At 36.0% G+C, this 18947-nt stretch overlaps 2 protein-coding genes across 10 annotated transcripts in view; one reads left to right on the forward strand and one right to left on the reverse strand.

Moving 5' to 3' along the window:
* Positions 1-11691, forward strand: part of ARFGEF1 (ADP ribosylation factor guanine nucleotide exchange factor 1) — a 71002-nt gene extending 59311 nt beyond the window's left edge. For both annotated transcript variants that reach the window (XM_039335148.1, XM_039335156.1), the window contains exons 33-39: positions 643-715; positions 1496-1625; positions 2907-3046; positions 4162-4330; positions 6421-6559; positions 7160-7277; positions 10223-11691. In XM_039335148.1, coding sequence (XP_039191082.1) covers positions 643-715; positions 1496-1625; positions 2907-3046; positions 4162-4330; positions 6421-6559; positions 7160-7277; positions 10223-10387 — 934 coding nt within the window. In that variant the 3' untranslated portion in view covers positions 10388-11691. The remainder of the gene's footprint in view (positions 1-642; positions 716-1495; positions 1626-2906; positions 3047-4161; positions 4331-6420; positions 6560-7159; positions 7278-10222) is intronic.
* A 1087-nt stretch (positions 11692-12778) lies between these two features.
* CSPP1 (centrosome and spindle pole associated protein 1) overlaps positions 12779-18947 on the reverse strand; it is a 61769-nt gene continuing 55600 nt past the window's right edge. For 4 of the 8 annotated variants that reach the window (XM_039335199.1, XM_039335180.1, XM_039335190.1 and 1 more), the window contains 3 exons: positions 18479-18585; positions 17622-17772; positions 12779-13613 (listed from right to left, as the gene is read on the reverse strand). In XM_039335199.1, coding sequence (XP_039191133.1) covers positions 13387-13613; positions 17622-17772; positions 18479-18585 — 485 coding nt within the window. In that variant the 3' untranslated portion in view covers positions 12779-13386. Of the gene's footprint in view, positions 13614-14355; positions 15313-17621; positions 17773-18478; positions 18586-18947 lie in introns of those variants that run through there. The other 4 variants (XR_005555737.1, XM_039335218.1, XM_039335208.1 and 1 more) reach the window with 4 other exon arrangements.

Here is an 18947-nt window from a genome sequence, read left to right on the forward strand (position 1 = left end):
ATTTGGGAGAAAGTCTGCAAACAAATTCATATATATAAAATATTGAACATGCATTAGCTATGCTTATCTTGATATAATGAGCATACATGTATTTATTTTATGTCACATTTACATAGCCTTTATATTGGGTTTAGTCACACATAAGAATCTTGGAATTTTTATCCCTATCTGACAGATCCTTAACTAATTCATATTCAGAGCAGGTCTAATCCCTCATCTGCTTATGATTTTTTTAAAATAATAGAGTAAGATGGTTTGGACTTCTCTTATGCTTCTTCTTAGTTATCTGAACTAAATTTGTTCAGATATGTTTAATGACTGGTGACCTTGTATAATATTATTGCCTAATAAACTAATTAAGACCTTTCATTCCTAAATGGCTTCTACTAATTGAGGAACATTAAGATAACATTTCCAAATCTAATGGTTATGCTTTTTTTCCTCCTTTGCTAAAAAAAATTGTAAATTAAGGAAAAGAGGTGAAAATATGTGCTCTATTTACTTATAACCCAGGAAAGTTTTTTTAATATAAATTTTGGATCCATTTTTGTTGAGAACATTACTACAGATTTCTAATTGTTTTTAATCATAAAATGTTGAGATATTTCTGTTTTAGAATTAAAGTTGCATTCTCTTTTTAAGGCTTTTAACTTGGCGGCCAATGGGAGGAGATACTGCTCCTCCATCTCCATCTTCCGGAAGAGAGAAACAGTTGGTATGTTTGAAAATAAAAATCTCAGGGAAAATATTTTGATATACTCCTTTTCTTCCCTATTTAAAAGTAATATTGGAAAAGCTCACATGTTGGGATACCATCACGCAGAATAAGGAGAGATATGTAGCATTGTGTGTTCTATGTGACATAGATTTCATACTTAAAAATTTAATACTTAAAAAAAGAAGAAAATAACCTATGTCTCAAACTGTGAGAGGGATGTCATATAAATTTAATAAATAAATAAATTTACCAGGTTAGAAGACAGTCCCTTACAGTATTGTGTCAACTATGTCGTGTTATTGTAAAAAATAAATCAAAACTGAAATCAATTATATTGCTTAACTTCCTTGCAATTAGCCTGTTCACTTAGCTGTTTTGCTCACTAAAATAGGCTCATTATTTATTTATAGGTTGTTGTAAAATTCTCAGTTCCAGGAAAAAAAATTTCCCCTTTCACTTTCTCCACTGCACACATTCCACGGGAGCCTTAAATTTACCTGACAGGCTATTCCGATCTTCCAGAGCTAAGTGGGAATCTGTACAAATGGAAGGCCCAAAAGGATTTGTTCCATTAGCACTTGTTGCTTTGGCAAATGGATAATAAATATCTTTTACATATATTTTAATTAAATGTATAATTACACATTTCATGGTGTTCTGTAATTACCAAATCAATTAACCAAAAATCCTAGTTCAAAGCAAATTCATCAAAATGCTTCTAAGAAGTTTATTTCTTTGCCAAATCTATATGAGATAATTTTTGTCTTTTACTTTCAGGATGCCATATCACAAAAATCTGTAGATATTCATGATTCTGTTCAACCAAAATCTTTAGATAGACGTCAGTTTCAACCTATTGTAGGGATGCCTGCAAATGAGGAGGTCAGCAAAAACAAACCTATAGCAAGTAAGAAGAAATGTTTCTAAACAGTTATTTGATAATCTGCATTTGTTTCTATATTTGTGGGTTTTTCCTTCTGACAGCTTTTGAAATTCTATAAGCATTGAGAATGAATGAACATTACAAAAAGAGTTTGGCTCTCTTAGGGCATACTCTCTTATTTTAAATGCCTTAGTAACCTAATTGCTAAGATTCCTGGAAGTTAAGAAAAAATTCTCACCTGTGATGTTCTTTACATTTCTAATTGTGGGTGTACATTCCTTCCTGGTTTATGATTGCTTCCCATTTTCAGGTTTTTAGAAAAGTTACTAAAATAAAAAATTCCCTGTCTTCTAAGTTCTTTTCAGTGGTTTATTGTTTTCAATCTTTTGTACATTTTTGTATTGCTTTAAAGGGTTCTGAAAAAAGGTCATATAACTGTTAAAAGTAATACAGCACACTTTCATAAGAATTTGGAATGGCTTTGAAGCCATTCAGTTTTTACAATTACAACTACATTTAAAAAGTTGAGTTGATTTATTGCTGGGTGAACTGTGGTATAACCAAAATCACGGCAAAACTATGTTTCTTTTTCCTAGAGTCACTGCAATTCTGCAGAAATTATAAACCATTTGTTCTCCTTTGGGTAGGAACTCTTACCGCCCTACACTCCCATATTTCATCATAAAGCCGCCATGGTATTATTTTCAACAGTTTGAGGTTGGCAGAAGACAGTTATGTGCTGGAGAGTAGAAACTATGGTATGGAAGTGACCTACGATAAATATTCCAAACTTCTCTCAGCACCTTTTGCACCTGGGCCATGCTTATTGAAAATGACAATGTGCTGTCATTCCCCAAAAGAATGTTACACCTTTAGATGACACAATTTTAAATTTTATTCTAGATATTTTAGTGTTAAACTATTTTTGAACTTAAATTTGCAGCTGAAATTTAACACAGTTCAGTTTGTTTGTACAGCTTTGATGTTTAATTAAATGGACAGTATTTAACTGTTCAGAAATTATTGGCGTGCATTTCAATAATCTTTCACTATCTTTTGTGGCTCGGGCTCCTGGGATTTTGTGTTCAACAACACTTAAAGTCTTTATATTAATTATTAATTTTACAAGTATTATAGATATTTTATATACATAACTTAGGATAATACATTTGGCAAATGTATTAGTATATATTCAAGTAATTTGGCAGACAGTAGAAAGTTTCTAACACTTACACATAGATCTTTAGTAGTTTGCATGATTGTTTCAGTTACCAAATTTATTTTACTTTTTTCTTGTTTTAAAAGAATTTCCAGATCAGAAACTGTTTGGTGCGCTGTTAATCAAATGTGTGGTACAACTGGAACTTATTCAAACAATAGACAACATTGTATTTTTCCCAGCAACCAGCAAAAAAGAAGATGCTGAGAATCTAGCTGCAGCACAGGTAAGGAAAGTCCACTAGCATGCATATTATATAAGTGTTTTCTTCTAGTTTTAAGTCAAATGCTCTGTTTCATAAATTTTGTAATTTCTGGAGGAAAATTCCTGGATTTCCAAACATTTCAATAAGCATCCAGAATAAATTATGATAACAGAAAAACTGAATCTGAATCATAACATCAACCCTGGCCCTTTGTAATTGAGTGCCAGGGTTTGGATGCAAGTATTTCAGATTTAGTCTACGTTGTGTTATCACAAAGTATGTTTTGTTGTTTGCTTTCTTGACACCCAAAGATCCTTTAAACATTTCTTATTTAGATGCCAACAAAAATTAGATACCGAAAGTTAAATTTAGTTTCTTGCTTCTTCTGTAAATCTTTTGAATGCATCCTATTAATTAATTATTCTCTATGTAATCAGTTACATAGAGAATAGCTTTTAGATACCAACAAGCTTCACATCTGATGCAAATTTCCTTAATGTTTCCATGTGCCTTTCTCTTAACTAATTTGGGAGGTAATGGTACAGATTTTTAGGGAAAAAAATATATGATTCGCCTCATCACTGTGGCTACATAAGTAGCAGCTGCTCATGGATAGTGGCTGCTACTGAAGGATGCTGTTTTCTTGTCCTTTGGATATGGGTAATCATTAAGTAACGATATATACTGTGCACAATTATTAGGCAAGTGAGTATTTTGACCATATCATCATTTTCATGCATATTTTCTACCTCCAAGCTGTATAAACTTGAATGCTTAGTGGATATAAGCATATCAGGTGATGTGTATTTATGTAATGAGGGAGGGCGTGGCTTAAGGAGATCAACACTCTATATCAAGGTATGCCTAATTATTAGGCAGTTTCTTTTCCTCAGGCAAATTGAGCTAAAAAAAAAGATTTAACTTGTATCAGCTTATGTCCTAATGTAATTAGCCAATGTCATAAATTCAGTTAAGTAATATTTGAGATTTATTTATTATGATATCTTGATGAAATCAGTTTGTTCTCAATCGCTGGAAACCTTATTGAGATTCATTGTGACACCCAAAAAGCTAACTATAATAAAACTTAATCCATCCTTCCTTCCTTCCTTCCTTCCTTCCGTCCTTCCTTCCAGAGGGATGCAGTAGACTTTAATGTTCATGTGGACACACAAGATCAAGGAATGTATCGTTTTTTAACATCACAGCAGCTTTTCAAACTGCTGGATTGTTTATTAGAATCTCATAAATTTGCTAAGGCTTTCAACTCAAATAATGAGCAAAGAACTGCACTTTGGAAAGCAGGTAAGTCTTTCTTGCCAATTGTAAGGACTTTCAGTGGTGAACATTGCAGAAAAATACTGTTCGGTAGTCCTCAGGTTACGACAGCAATTGTAACTGGATTTTCCATCACTAAGTAGTTGTTGTAAAACTTAGCAATGGCTGTCCCGTAGTCCTAGTTGCCATTATTACCCCAGAACCATGCAGCTTGCTGTATGGGAAGAGATGAGAACCCAGGCAAGTGGGCTGCATGTGGGAGCTACAGAAAAGCAGGAGTTCCCACAGGCAGGTGCAAGCAGAAAGTACAAAGCATAGGTTGGTGAAAAAGTGGCAGAAATGATTTCCAACTTCCTGCTGGCTTCTGTCTTTGCTTGTGGAAAGTTAATATGGAAATCATAATCATGTGACTATAGCTTTCTGCAACATTGTAATTATAAACTGGGCACTGAGGACACAGCTGACAGTCACATGACTCCAGGAACACTACAATGACTAAAATTTGGAGGACTGATGGTAAATTCCCCCTCATTTACTGTCATCATAAGTTTGAACAATAGCTAAACAAATGGTTTTAAATTGAGGTCTACCTGTACAGTAATGTGTTTTAATGTGGCATAGTAAAATTATAGATGAAAAACATAACAATGCCTTTAGCTTCAAGTTGTGTACTGATAACAGAAACATTACATCATGTCTTTTAATGTTTGTAGCCCAATTTTTTGTACTGAAATTTTAGAGGAATATAAATTCTGTATTTGCTTTTGTTATTCACTTATCATTTCAATGACTATGATTCAATAATTCAATAATTCTTTAACAGGTTTAAATATTTTCTGGTAGGTAGCCATAATTTGTAAGAACAAAAATGATATATAAATACTGAATGTTGTGCTGTGTCACTAGCATTTTTGATCACATGTTCATGCATGGAATTTTGAGATTTCATTATTATCATAGCCCCAAAATGGATGCGATGGAGGAATCTGTTCATTAACAACATAGTTGCACCCATTTATATAACCAATCAAAAAACTTCTATTTAACAAATGGCAGGGTTTCCTTCCAATCATGCAAAACCTCAAAATGCTTCCTGCTACCCTCACCTTTCTTTTGTCTTTTTTTTTTCCTGGGCAGCCAGGCATTTGTTCAATTAAGATAGTGGGCTACAGCTTTATATACTTTCAATGTTCTATGTAATATGTAGCCCAGAGATATTCTTATATCTAAAGGTTTTCTTGGATGCTAGTGATTTGCTTTGTCAGAATGAGCAGGAACACTTAAGCATTTAAGAGACATGCTGTGAAAAGAGGCAATCCTGTGGGTACCAAAATGTAGTCCTCGACTAATGACTACAGTTATTCAAGAATTTCTGCTGCTAAATGATGCAGTCATAAAGCATAATACTTGGCTGCTTAGCGACAGCAATCCTGACAGGCCAAGTTGTTATTGTAATTTCAGATGTCCAGTTCACTAAATGCGAAGCAGAGGGAGTCTTAGATAAAGAATCCAGAGGTGCCACCGGGGGGGGGGGTGAAAGAGGCCCTGGTAGGCCTAGCAGAGGCCACACTGAGTTGGGGCGGGGGTGCCACAATTAACCATCATTGTTAAACTGAACTCAGTGAATTCTGGGAGGCCAGGGAAAGAGAGTGTGCTTATGGATAGATGTAGGAAAGAATATACTGTGGCTCAGGAGCTTCTTGGTCCCCTAAAGCTCTAGGGCAGTAAGAATCCCTTGAGCTGCAGCATAGTGCAAAGTTGCAAAGCTGCTGCACCATATGGAGTATAACGTTTTGCTTAAAGAAAGATGACATTAATAGAAATCCAGCTCCCACTCTTGTAGAATTTTAGAAGCATCCTGATTAGGGAGTCTGAATGCTATGAATAACCTATGCCAGGGGTAGGCAACCTTGGCTCTTTTATGACTCGTGGACTCCAACTCCCAGAATTCCAGCTGGGCTGGCTCAGGAATTCTGGGAGTTGGAGTCCACGAGTCATAAAAGAGTCAAGGTTGCCTACCCATGACCTATGCTATAGCCATTTTGTACCCATATTTTACTCAAGTGTTGATTTTTAGATAGTCAATAAAATATAAATAACAAATACTGTTTTGGCAGGTTTCAAAGGGAAATCAAAGCCCAATCTGTTGAAACAGGAGACTAGCAGTCTTGCTTGTGGGTTACGTATACTATTCCGCATGTATATGGATGAAAGTCGCAAAGATGCCTGGGAAGAAGTGCAACAACGATTACTGAAGTAAGGCTTGTTCACAGCTTTTACTGTACAGTATTATTTAAAATTTTAAAGACATACTGAGTTGGTTAATTTTCAGCAATTAACCTCATGACACAGATGATTCCATTTAGCAAGGTTCTTCAAAAGAAGAATCTTGAGAAGACAGTAAAGGAAAGAGCCAGCAAGTCATCGTCTACCAGCATTTCTCTAGATCTAATCTTTTGCTTATTGGGAATGTTTTCTGTTATTGCTGTTCAGTAGTTCAGTAAACAGACATATGATCTCACTCCTTCCTTTTCCTTTTACTTCTTACCAATATCTGAAATAATTGAAATAAGCTGAAATAACTGTCAGTTATAGGCATCTTTATTTGAGATGAGATCATCCATTCAGTAATCAGTGAAACACTCCATTTCAGCTGCCCCTTGACAGCTTTACAATATACTGAAGTGTTTTGTCTAACTTTTTAAGTATGCTTGGTCTTACTGACATACCTTTTAATGTGTTGGTGTAGGATGGGACTATTGAATTGTCTTTCTGAATATGCAGTTTTTCTGATAAAGATTCTGTTTGGAAAATAAACAACTAAACTTTGCTTTCATGTTGGCATGTTGCTTGTAGTGTCTGCAGGGAAGCTCTCAGCTACTTCCTCACTTTGACTTCAGAGAGTCACCGGGAAGCTTGGACTAGTCTTTTACTTTTATTCTTAACAAAGGTTCTGAAGATAAGTGATGATCGGGTAAGTAAGCCTTCTGAATGGTTAGGGCAAGAGTAGGCAGTTGAAGTGTTGGTAGACTGCAGCATACTGACAGGAAATGTCCATGGCGTCTATAAGAGTCTGTCTGATGTTAATATTTTATTAGAATTGTTTTATCTGAAAGCAATGCAGGAGGAGTAGCTGGTGTGCTGTGAAACAAAGTATCAAACTATATTTACTATAATGGCTCTTTTTGTATGACAACCATTTGTGATTGTGCCACTGCTATGTTCTCTAAATTTTAAATATGCCCACTGTCCCAGAAAGCTCACTTTCTCCTGGAGTAGCTAATGTTGAAAACTGATTCTAGGCTTTCTTGCATAAAATTCTGTAACACTGCAAACTGTGAAGCTGGAGGGAGTAAGAGCACTTAAGTCTGGTTATGGATGAATGTAGAGGTCCTGATTTATGATTTTTGACCATGGGCAAAATTTAGTCTTGTCCTGATGCTCTTTCTGGACAGCAGTTGTTTTATCATGGTACACCTCCCATGTAAAACTAGTTTGTACAGCTTCTTTATAATGATAGACTCATTCATTTTTACATCAGGAGTGGCAAGCGTTGCCTGTAGGTCACATGATGATATTCTGGGATTCTTAGAGATTTCTTTCATCATCTTGCATTCTGCTCTTGGGCTGAACTTGCTGGGACAGCTAGCTTTGGCAAGTTGGCAATTGTTTGAAATCTTCTCCTTGTAAGATGATCTTCTGGATAGTGGAACGATCAATGTCCAATTGGAAATCTTTTTAAATTCCTTCCCAGACTAATAGGCATCTATAACCTTTTTTCTAAAGGTTTTAGAGAGCTCTTTTCACTCACTTTAACTATAAAGAGCAAATCAAACTAATTATTCACTTGGATAAGTTCCTCCCAGATCTAATCATTTATACAAAAATCTAGTATACCTGTTTATAACTGAAACGCATGTTAATAGTGTGTAGTGATAAATATAGAGGCAACCTTTTTCACATGCAAAGTTTGTGTGTATGTTTTTTAAGTTACAAAATAGACTACAAAATGTAAATGGTTTATTATATGTGCTATATTATATCCTTTTACGTATCAATATGGTTGGAATGAAGTACAAATATCTATATACTGAAATACATTGAAAACATCAAAAATTTCAATGGGGTGCACTTAGCTTTTTCATGACATGTTAGATATTGATGACAATTCCAGTAACACTGGTCAATATGACCATTAGTGAGGGATAATAAAAGGTATTAATTAATATATTAATTAAAATTTATCACATTGCTTGTATGTATACTGAGAGCTTATGCACTGGAGACAAATTCCTTGTGTGTTCAATCACACTTGGCCAATAAAGAGTTCTAAAAGTAAAGAACTATGCATTCCCATCTCTTGCCAGATTCTATTATTACATGTGTATAATGCGTCCTCATTAATCTGGAAAAATAGGAAACGCTTTTCATGTATTTTAGTTTATGCTCAGATAAACTGAAGCCTTCATGAGGGCACTAAATATAAAGAATCTCACAAATCTTTCCCTGAGAAAAAATCAGTTTTTCCAGATGTTGGTACTGGACTTCTTTTCATTTTAAAATATAATATATTTATTTATTTACAAATATTTATATGCCGCCCAATCCCAAAGGACTCAGGGTGGCGTACAAAGTTAAAAACAGTCATAAAACAATAAAATAATCCAGTCATACCACGAGTCCGATCATATCCCGGCCCCCCGGGGACATCAGCCCCAGGCCTGCCGGAACAGGAGAGTTTTAACGGCTTTCTTAAAGGCCGGCAGGGTGGGAGTAGTTCGAACCTCGGGGGGAAGTTGATTCCACCAGGTCGGAGCCACCACAGAAAAGGCCCTTCCCCGAGGGCCCGCCGGCCGACATTGTCTGGCCGACGGGACCTGAAGGAGGCCCAATCTATGGGACCTCACCGGTCTCTGGGAGCTGTGCGGCAGAATGCGGTCCTGTAAGTAACCTGGCCCTATGCCATGAAGGGCTTTGAAGGTGATAACCAACACCTTGAATTGCGTCCGGAGACCCACAGGAAGCCAGTGCAGCTCGCGGAGGATAGGTGACACGTGGGCGTGCCTTGGCGCGCCCACAATCGCTCTCGCGGCTGCGTTCTGAACCAACTGCAGCCTCCGAACGCCCTTCAAGGGTAGCCCCATGTAGAGCGCGTTACAGTAATCCAGTCTTGAGGTGACAAGGGCATGAGTGACTGTGAGTAAAGCCTCCCGGTCCAAATAAGGCCGCAACTGGTGCATTAGGCGAACCTGTGCAAAGGTCCCCCTGGCCACAGCCGATAGATGTCGTTCCAAATTTAGCTGTGAGTCCAGGAGGACACCCAAGTTGCATGCCTGCACTGAGGGAGGTAAATTTGCCCCCCCCCAGGACTAAAGATGGACCATCCAGTTGGCCTTTGGGAGGCAAGACCCAGAGCCATTCGGTCTTGTCAGGGTTGAGTCTAAGCCTGTTCACCCCCATCCAGACCCTCACATCTTCCAGGCACCGGCACATCACGTCGACTGCTATGGTACATCCCTTGTAGATTGTTCTGTCAGTAGTAGATCAATTCTAATTCCAACATTGTGGGCCACAGACTCCAGTTGAACTCAAGCTTGAAGGAATAAGGAAGGGTGTTTTCCTTTCTTTCCAGGGATTGTGCTCAGTTTTTTTTCCTTACAACAGATCATAATTATCATAATTAGGATCAGTTCTCCTCCATTGCTAAGGAATAAAAACATTCCAATCCATTCATGTCATATTGCCATTTGCCTTCTTTTTTTCCCTCTTGGTATCAGTACTCCAGTGCTAATAAGACCATGCACATTTGTTTCTTCAGAAAAGGGGATGAGGGATCTGACACCTAGATAATTCTAATTGTAATGTTTGAATTTACGCGTTCCAAAACTTAATGTCTAACAGAATTCTTTTTTCCCTTAGTTCAAAGCTCATGCATCTTTCTACTATCCTCTTTTATGTGAAATAATGCAATTTGATCTGATTCCTGAGCTCCGGGCTGTTTTGCGAAGATTTTTTCTACGAATTGGAGTTGTTTTCCAAATATCTCAACCAGCAGATCAAGAGGAAAATGTAGCCAAGCAGTAAAAGCATAACTAGGAAACAAAGAACCAAATCAACTTGCACTGGATGTTCATAATGAGGGTCTTTATATGGCAATGTGTGTATGTACGGGTTCACAGTATAGAGTAAAGCTGTAACTTAGGCTTGCAAAACTTTTAATTCTCAAGTGGATACTTCTTCCTCTCTTTCCTGGCTTATGCTGAGCATTGAGCCAGTTTTAAACAGTCTTATTGTCAGCTTGGACTGTGATGTCCTCTTATTCAGACATACATACATATTATGTGTATGTGTGTGCATATGTATGTTTATGATGGCTGTGAACTTAAGATATGTACCCAAAGAACTAACACTTAAAAAGTTTGAACTTCCATAGAGTACAGCTCAGGAGAATGGTATTTGAAAGAATGGTTTGTACTGAGAGCACAGGAAAATACCAGGTAAGAGATCTAGCAACTTTGTGGAATTCTTATTCTGAAAAAAAAAAAAAATCTGCACACTCAAGCTGAGATATAGCTAATCATTCTTCAATAAAAAACAGAGTGCAGGTCTGTAATATAAAATTACAAACACTATATAGTTCTTCCTGCATTCTTTTATTATTTCGTAGAAACCCATACATTTGTTTACCAAATGCACTAGTCTGAGTTTATGTTGTGATTGATTTGGTCTGTATCCTAAAAGTTAGTCTTGCTAACTTTAGAGAAGGGCAGAGATTGAAAAAAAGTCACAACTGGCTTAATTGTTTGTAATATACCTGTGATAGGGCTTTTAAATATAACAATCCATTGCAACGATCCTTCTGGGCTGGAACTTGAATCACTGCAAATGAGTCTAGGTTTTATCTTATGTCACCTTTTGGGGGGGTTATTTGATGTAGATTTCACTCTGTACAGAATGTAATGTTAAATATATTCAAGTAACAAATCTGGCATGGTTTAGGGACGGTTTTAAATTTATTGGAAATGTATTCATACTGTGAATTGTGCTCTGATGGTTAAAGAAAAGATTGTCAAGCATTCTGTCTTACAGTGGATGTAGAAAATTTTTTGAGATGGAAAAATGTATATGGTACAGCTCTGTAAAGTTTTCTATGTAAATTCTGTACAACTTTCTGTACAATATTGGTTCTCATCTGGCATATTCTAATCAGGTTATAAGTCAATAAAGTTTTTGAATTCTTTCATCGGTGCAATGAAAACCAATGCAATGTAAAACTACTTGTTTTAATGTTTTAAGAAGCTTAAAGTTTAACAATGATGGTTAACGGTGCTGAAGCAGATTGCCTTCAGCATGTTTGCAAGTGATTAAAGAATTTAACTTAATTCAAATATCATTCCTTCTATTTTTCAGTTCAAATCTTCCTATGTTGGAAAAACTGTAGCCAAATCAAGATCTAGGACAGTATTCTGTCTCACATACAAATGGCAGAACTGAAGGCTGCTTCGAAGTGGCCCCCATGCAAAAGTCTCTCCAATAGCCAGACAAGAAACAAGACAGGGCTGATAACTGCAAATTTCTGGTAGTTGATCAAGACTAGTAGCTTCATCATCCAATAAGTGGCTTATCAGTTATACAGAGTAGAAAAGGCAAGCAGCAGCTTCCCAGCCTGTGATGAGAACAAGACTGCTGGATCTTTGCTATCTTATAGCCAAAGGGTAGCTATAAAAATCTGAAGGATTTCAAATGAGGCAGAAGAGTGACCGTACTCTGAAAAAATACTGTTTCCTTGGGGAAACTGGTATAATATATCTCTTTCCTCTTTGCTCTCAGCAATTGAGGACAGGAGCTAAACTTATTATGAAGTACTTTTTTGGACTTCAAATGAGTCACTCAATAATCCTTCCCTATTTGGAGGGGAAAGGATTAGTAACCAATGAAGTTGCCAACAACTGACATTGCAAATTACTATATTTTGCTATTATAGCTTCTGTTCTCCTGTATATTTGCCTAAAAGCAATTGTTTTTTGTTACAATTAAATGTTCAATAAAAGAAAACTTGAACTACATCCAGATGAAGGATAAGGAAAAAATTATATTTAGGTGATCAGAAAATTCTTCATGGTACCTTTTTCTATCCATCTAACCTTCCAGAGTTTATAGTTGGGAAATTGATCTTTGTTGGAAGAGTCCATTTTAATGGTATATTACATATACTATTAAATATTACGTGTAACATACAATAAACCCCTTGCAAAGTTACACAAAACGGAGCTTATATGGATCAATCCCTGCAGTTTTGCCTTCAGCCAATGACATTTGTATTTTTTCCTTCCAAATAAATGTGAAGGGGTTAACAAATCAACAAATTTGTATTAGACTTAATACAGTTCAGTTAGAATTTAGTTCAACAATGTAATTCATCCCACATGCTATTTCTACTGCAATGAGAAAAAAGCATCAAGGAAGCTCCAGAGCTTTCATTGTTAAAGAAAATTTATTCATTTCACAAAATATCCATCTTCACAAATACTTCATTATAATCCTGATAAAAATATAATTTATTTTGTCATCTTAAGTCATGAACATAAATACATTCATAGAATTCACTATTGACATTTGAACACACATATACACATATAAATATAAAAATAGCATTTTAGAACAAATGACTGGATAAGACTTGTGGGCTAGAAGTAAAGCAGCAATGAATTTAAATCCTGGATAATCCCTAAACATCTATTACATGTCTTAAAAAGCCACAGTATTTTATTTGATTACATTCAGGTCATATTTCTCAATCTTGCAGAAGTCTGAGGTAATTTTTGAGAAAAAAAATAATCCAGAAATAAACTTGAAAATGTTTGCCTCAGTACCATTAAATGTACACTAAATTGTATATTTAGCTATATTCTGAAGCTTTCATGAAAATTTACTGTGGGAATATATTTCCAAATTTAGATGTCATCAGTAATGTATCGATAATTGACCAAAGGTAGGCATTGTTTTTACAATCAACTATGAATATAAAAGTGCAATAGTGAAGAAACTTTTGAAAGGCACAAACAGCTTTACCACAGGTTTATTTAGCCATGGGCAGTTGACAGCCCCTGCCAATTGAATGTTATCCTCTTCTCAGAAGTGGGTTTAGCTTGACTTGACTGCTCAGCCATGAGTCTTTTAAAGGTTTCTGATGTCCCAGGTCTAAGCCACAGCTCAGTTGCCACAGAATCAATCGAACTGGGTCTTCTGCCATACTTAGGAAGTAATTCCTTCAGGATGTCATCACCATTCCCCAGTGAAATGTCATCAGCTTGAGGAAAAGAAACAAACTTTAATATATGATGTCATATGTGGTATCCTACCATATATTTCAGTGACCAAATTATTCATTCTGAAGTATTACAGAAGACTTCTGTAGAATAAAAATGCAGCAAGGCCAGCACAACTGTTGCCCAATCAGGATACTTCAGATTTTCAATATTTCCTTATTCTAGAGTCACTGGTCAAATAACAAGTTATTTAACACAGAGGAATGAGAAATGGCATTTCTAAGGTAAATATGAAGGTGATCAAGACCAACTACACACTATGCCTTAAAATAACACTAGAGGATCCAACTTTCTTTTTTCCTGTATTTCTTACATTAGAGATACTTCTGTATGCAAAAGTTTAGGCACTCCTGGTCAGGTATGATCAATCTGAAAGATTGTTTCAGATTGACTTGCTGAAATAACCAATCTCTCTTCAGGTTTCAATTTCTTGCTGACAGGTGAAGACTAAGAAAAAAATTCTGCTAGAATGGCCTGAAAACTAATCAGATGTACAAAACAGAAACCAGAAATCACCACAAATGACTTACTGAAGTTTAGTTGACACTGGAGTCCCTGTCCATTGAAGAGCATTGTTTATACAACAATGATTTTGCATGGGAGACTTATTAAAACAACACTTTTCTTCAACCTCATCACAACAGTCAACATCTCAAGTATGCAAAAAAAAAAAAAGTTTTACAAATCTGCAATCTTTTGGAGCATAGTGCTTTGGGTTAATGAGTCAAAGTTAGAACTTTTTGACCACAACAATACAAGAGACTTTTGGAGAAAGAGATATGAAGTATTTGAAGAAAAAAAAAACACCTTGCCAACAATTAAATATACAGGAGGTTCTATGATGCTCAGGGATTGTACAGCAGCCAGAGATACAGGAAATACTGTATGCATGGAAGAAAGAATAGATTTAACGAAATATAAAGGTATCTATATAAAGCAAATTACTACTAACTAATAAATTACTAAAGTGTAAAATTTTAAGAAAATTAATTGCAGAGGAAGCTTAAAAATCCACATGTGCAGCAAACAGTGGATACTTTTCCGGATAAATCCAGTCCTTTTTAAAACACATAGGTGGAAGTTTTGAGTGTCGATCTGTGTATATGAAAGACAAGTATAACATTTGAGTATCTTTGTGTATACAGTTACATATCTAATTCATGAAAAGGGATGTATAAATTAATTTTAAGCAAGCCCAAACTTAATAATACAAAAAGTTAAACTACAATAAAGATTATTTTTGAAATTGCAGTTTCAGCAATAAATAATTATGTCAAATTTGAAAATAGGTCCAGTCCAACATAGAGAGTCCTAAGAGGTTTTAAGGACTCCCTATTATACAGAATTTCAATATGTAGACACATTATTGATGTTTCAAAGAAAGAATAATTTTCTTGGTATGTAGAAGCTGGTTTTTTTTAATGATGTGGCAAAACGAAATGTTTGGATAGCACATAGTAGCATTCATCAAGAAAAGCTTCTCTATGAACAGAAATCTATTTTGGCATTTGCTGCATTGAGAAACTGGAATTCAAAAAGGATCTTCAAATATCTATGAGTCTCTCTAAAAGATAACTAAAAGAAACTAAATTTGGTCAGTTACTCACCCTGACTATTACTTCCTTTCTACAAAGAAAATGTCAAAAATCAGTCCAGATTTTGGTGATGGAATATGCTAACCTATCAAGAAAGAATATATGATATTTGCAGGAAAATCTTTTTCAACACCTCATTAGTTTATTTATGGTGATAGTACCTGAGATATAATGCTGCTTGGTGAAGGGAAATTTCAACAGATTTATAGACTGCATAAAGCAGGGCAAAAAAGATAAAAATTATCTTGGAAGAATGGTAAGCCTGGCTCAAAACTCCAGGATGAAATTTCAAATAAAGGCATACAAATTTGAGAAAAGCCAATCTGCATTCTGACTGGAGGAAAGCAAACAGTAATGTTACTTTTAATGCAATCAATGATCAATTGATTATAAATCAGATGCATGCTGCAACAAAGGATTAAGATGATGTTGAGTGCTTAATCACAAAATTCCAGTGAGAAATTCAATTTACAGTTCCACTAAAGGTAGGCTAGGAAAAGAGGCAATTCCCCTACTTTCCTGAAGCCTCCTGTATATACCAAAGTTCATCATGGAAAATTATGTTACGGAGATTTGACAACTCTAGAGAGCAACAGAGAAGAGTATCCTATTGTGCAAGCAGGTGTCAACTCAGATGACTCTGAATTTCACCCATTATTAATATTATTGCCCCCCTGCCCATTTTTAAATGCTAAAAAATAATAGTTCTACTGATTGTACGCATTCTCTACGTTCTGTATCATTAGTCTTTCTAATCCTAAGATCTTCATATCCAATTTCACAACAGTGAATGGCTATGTCCATCGTAACAATTATTAGCATTTATCAGAGCCAATTAGCTTTTCTCAAGATGGACAGTGAAGTAGTTCCAAAACTATACTACTGCTCACACTCTGTGTAATGATATGTGGAAATGTCCTTGGAAAACAGGAAGAGCCCAACCTACAGTCTAATAAATAAAATTTGAGTCTGAAGGAGCATGGGTGGTGAAAATATCTCAGAAGGGACTCTCCCTGCTTTTGGGGAGAATAACAATGAACATAGGTAGGGTTACTTTCATGCTTGCAAGATTGATGTCAGCTTTGCGAGGTAGACTAGACAAGAAGCACAGCCAGAAGTACTAGATGTCTTTATTAGCAATAGTAATAGCAATAGCACTTAGACATATATACTGCTCCATATTGTTTTACAGCACTCTGTAAGCAGTTTACAGACTCAGCATATTGTCCCTAACAATCTGGATCCTTATTTACCAAGCTGGGAAGGATGGAAGGCTGAGTCAACCTTGAGCTGGTCGGAACTCCTAGCTGTGGTCAGAGTTAGCCTGCAATACTGCATTCCACTTCCAAGTTTGGAAGTACTCCTCACTTTTTTCACTTTTAGGCTCCCCAAAACTAGAGATGGTTTTGCCACTCCTCTTCCTTTGGACTCAAATTTTATCAGTTCATTGTATAATCTGCAGCTCTTCTCCCATCTCCCAATATCATTCCCACATACCATTACATCCTGTCCTTCTCACCTGATCCTTGTCTTTGTTTGCACTTATTGTAAAAACAAAAGCAAACAGCCCTGTGCCAAGTAATAAGTGTCTGGGAAGCCAGCTAAGGTTGGCAGTCTGACATTTATAGTGTCAAATTGCAAAATTGAAAGTAAGAGCTGCAAAGCTGAAAAGATGTTCATGGAAACCCGTCCACATAATACCACAGCAGAAATCATGTTCCGGTGGAAATGTTATTGGAGCATAGACTAAATATTATCAAAGCATGGGCTGTATCCAACTCTGAGCATAACACTTTGAGGGGGTAGGTAAATTAAAATACATGACTGGCATAAAAAAACAAGGCCTACAAGAACAAAGTTGATGGGATTGGATATCTCTTGCCTCAAGAAAAAAAGGACTGAAGGAAAATATGGTAGTACTATTCATAGCCCTTAAATATCTTACAGAAGATCTGAAATACTTGTGTATGGTGACCTAGAGGTGAAGACTCAATCTAATAAACTTAAATTAAGGAAAATATATTACTTGCATATGTTAAAAATCTGAATGTGGAAGGGAAGTAATGACAGTGCAGTGCAGCACTCTTGTCTTCTATGTAGTAGCTTAGCCTTGGTAGCATATTAGCCATATATGCTGGGTATTATTAATCACCAGTACTTTGCCCTTGGCTAGCCTTTCCCATCCAACAGGTACCAAACATGCAGGTCAACTTCCAGGATTCCACAGCTAGTGAGGCAATTTCTGAGAATCCTGCAAGATGAACTGCAAACATCTGAAAGACACCAAGTTTGGGAAAAGCTGCTCTAGGTAAAGTTTGCTCACACTTCCAAATTTAACAAAAATGTTTAATTTTTCAATAATTTCTGTCCTATCATTCAATAAAGAGATGATACCTATATGACTGGCATTCTTATGTAGTTCATTTAAACTTTGCAGCCTTTCTTCATTTCTGGCTTTTAATTGATCTATGTTGAGACTAGAATTCGAGTGGAGAGAGGTGTTGCCAAATTGTGGTGGTGTAGTCCTCCTGTGAGAAGCATCACCCTGAAGATATAGAGAATTATGTTAAATTGAATTATTATGAAATTCTTGCCAAGTCAATAACCACATTTTCAACTGAAATAATTTACATACCACACAGAAACATTATAAACAAAATGCTAGTTACTTCATCAGTTTGTCAGATGTTAATTTTCCCTAAGTTATCTCAAGATACTTTCACGGTTGCTGATTAAATGTCTAATGTAGACTTTGATTTTTGTCCTTTCCTCTATACTAATTATGTTATCATTTTGCTTGTTATCGTTATTATTACTATATTGGGTTGGAAAGACGGGTTATAGTTTTAACTGATATTTTCAGAGTTGTAGATTAGCCCAGTAGCCATCACTCCTTAATTCAATACTGAGCTCTACTGTCAGGAAATATAGAATAAAAAAGATATTCTAAACCAGGGGTCCCCAGCCAAGCTGTGGAAGCAGTGAGCAACCATGCATGCATGCTTGCTGCTTCTGCAAATAGAGCTATGCATGCTCACCTGCCACTCATATGAAACCATCCTCTCTGCCCCCCCCCCCGGCGGTCCACAAAGCCAGAAATGTTGGATACCAGTTATAAATACACACACATAGAGAGAGAGAATTTAATTAAATAAGGCTTGTTAAAATAAACAGATGGTAGAATTTGATTTCAGTTAAGATTTAGGTTCACTAAGCTTCAATGGGGGGGAAAATCCAATAAATTCCTTTACCTTCTTCTTCTCTCTCCTTCTTTCTCTTGCAGATACAGGGGGTGAAGGAGTTATATTCATATTGTAGTTATGCTCTTCTAAAATTGGGTAAGTTTCACCATCCGTACCTAGAAGAAGCCAGCGTCAAAATATAAATTCATACTAGATTTTTAAGCAATATTCGTGGAGAAATTGCAAAGCTAGTTTCTAATCTATATTAGGTAACCATATACAGATAATCCTCAGCTTATGACCATTCATTTAGTGATTGTTTGAAGTTGAAATGGTACTGAAAAAGTTTTCACACTTATGCCTGTTGCAGCATCCCCGTGGTCATGTGATTAAAATTTGTCCTCTTAGCAACTTATATTTATGAGGATTGGGATCTTGGGATCATTGTGATCATCTGTGATCTCCTGACAAGGAAATCAGTGAGGAAGCCAGATTCACTTAACAATTGCAATGATTCACTTAACAACTGTGGCAAGAA

This window comes from Crotalus tigris, unplaced genomic scaffold (genome assembly GCF_016545835.1).
Source record: "Crotalus tigris isolate CLP2741 ecotype Arizona unplaced genomic scaffold, ASM1654583v1 scf7180000017546.9332058, whole genome shotgun sequence".
Lineage (NCBI taxonomy): Eukaryota > Metazoa > Chordata > Lepidosauria > Squamata > Viperidae > Crotalus > Crotalus tigris.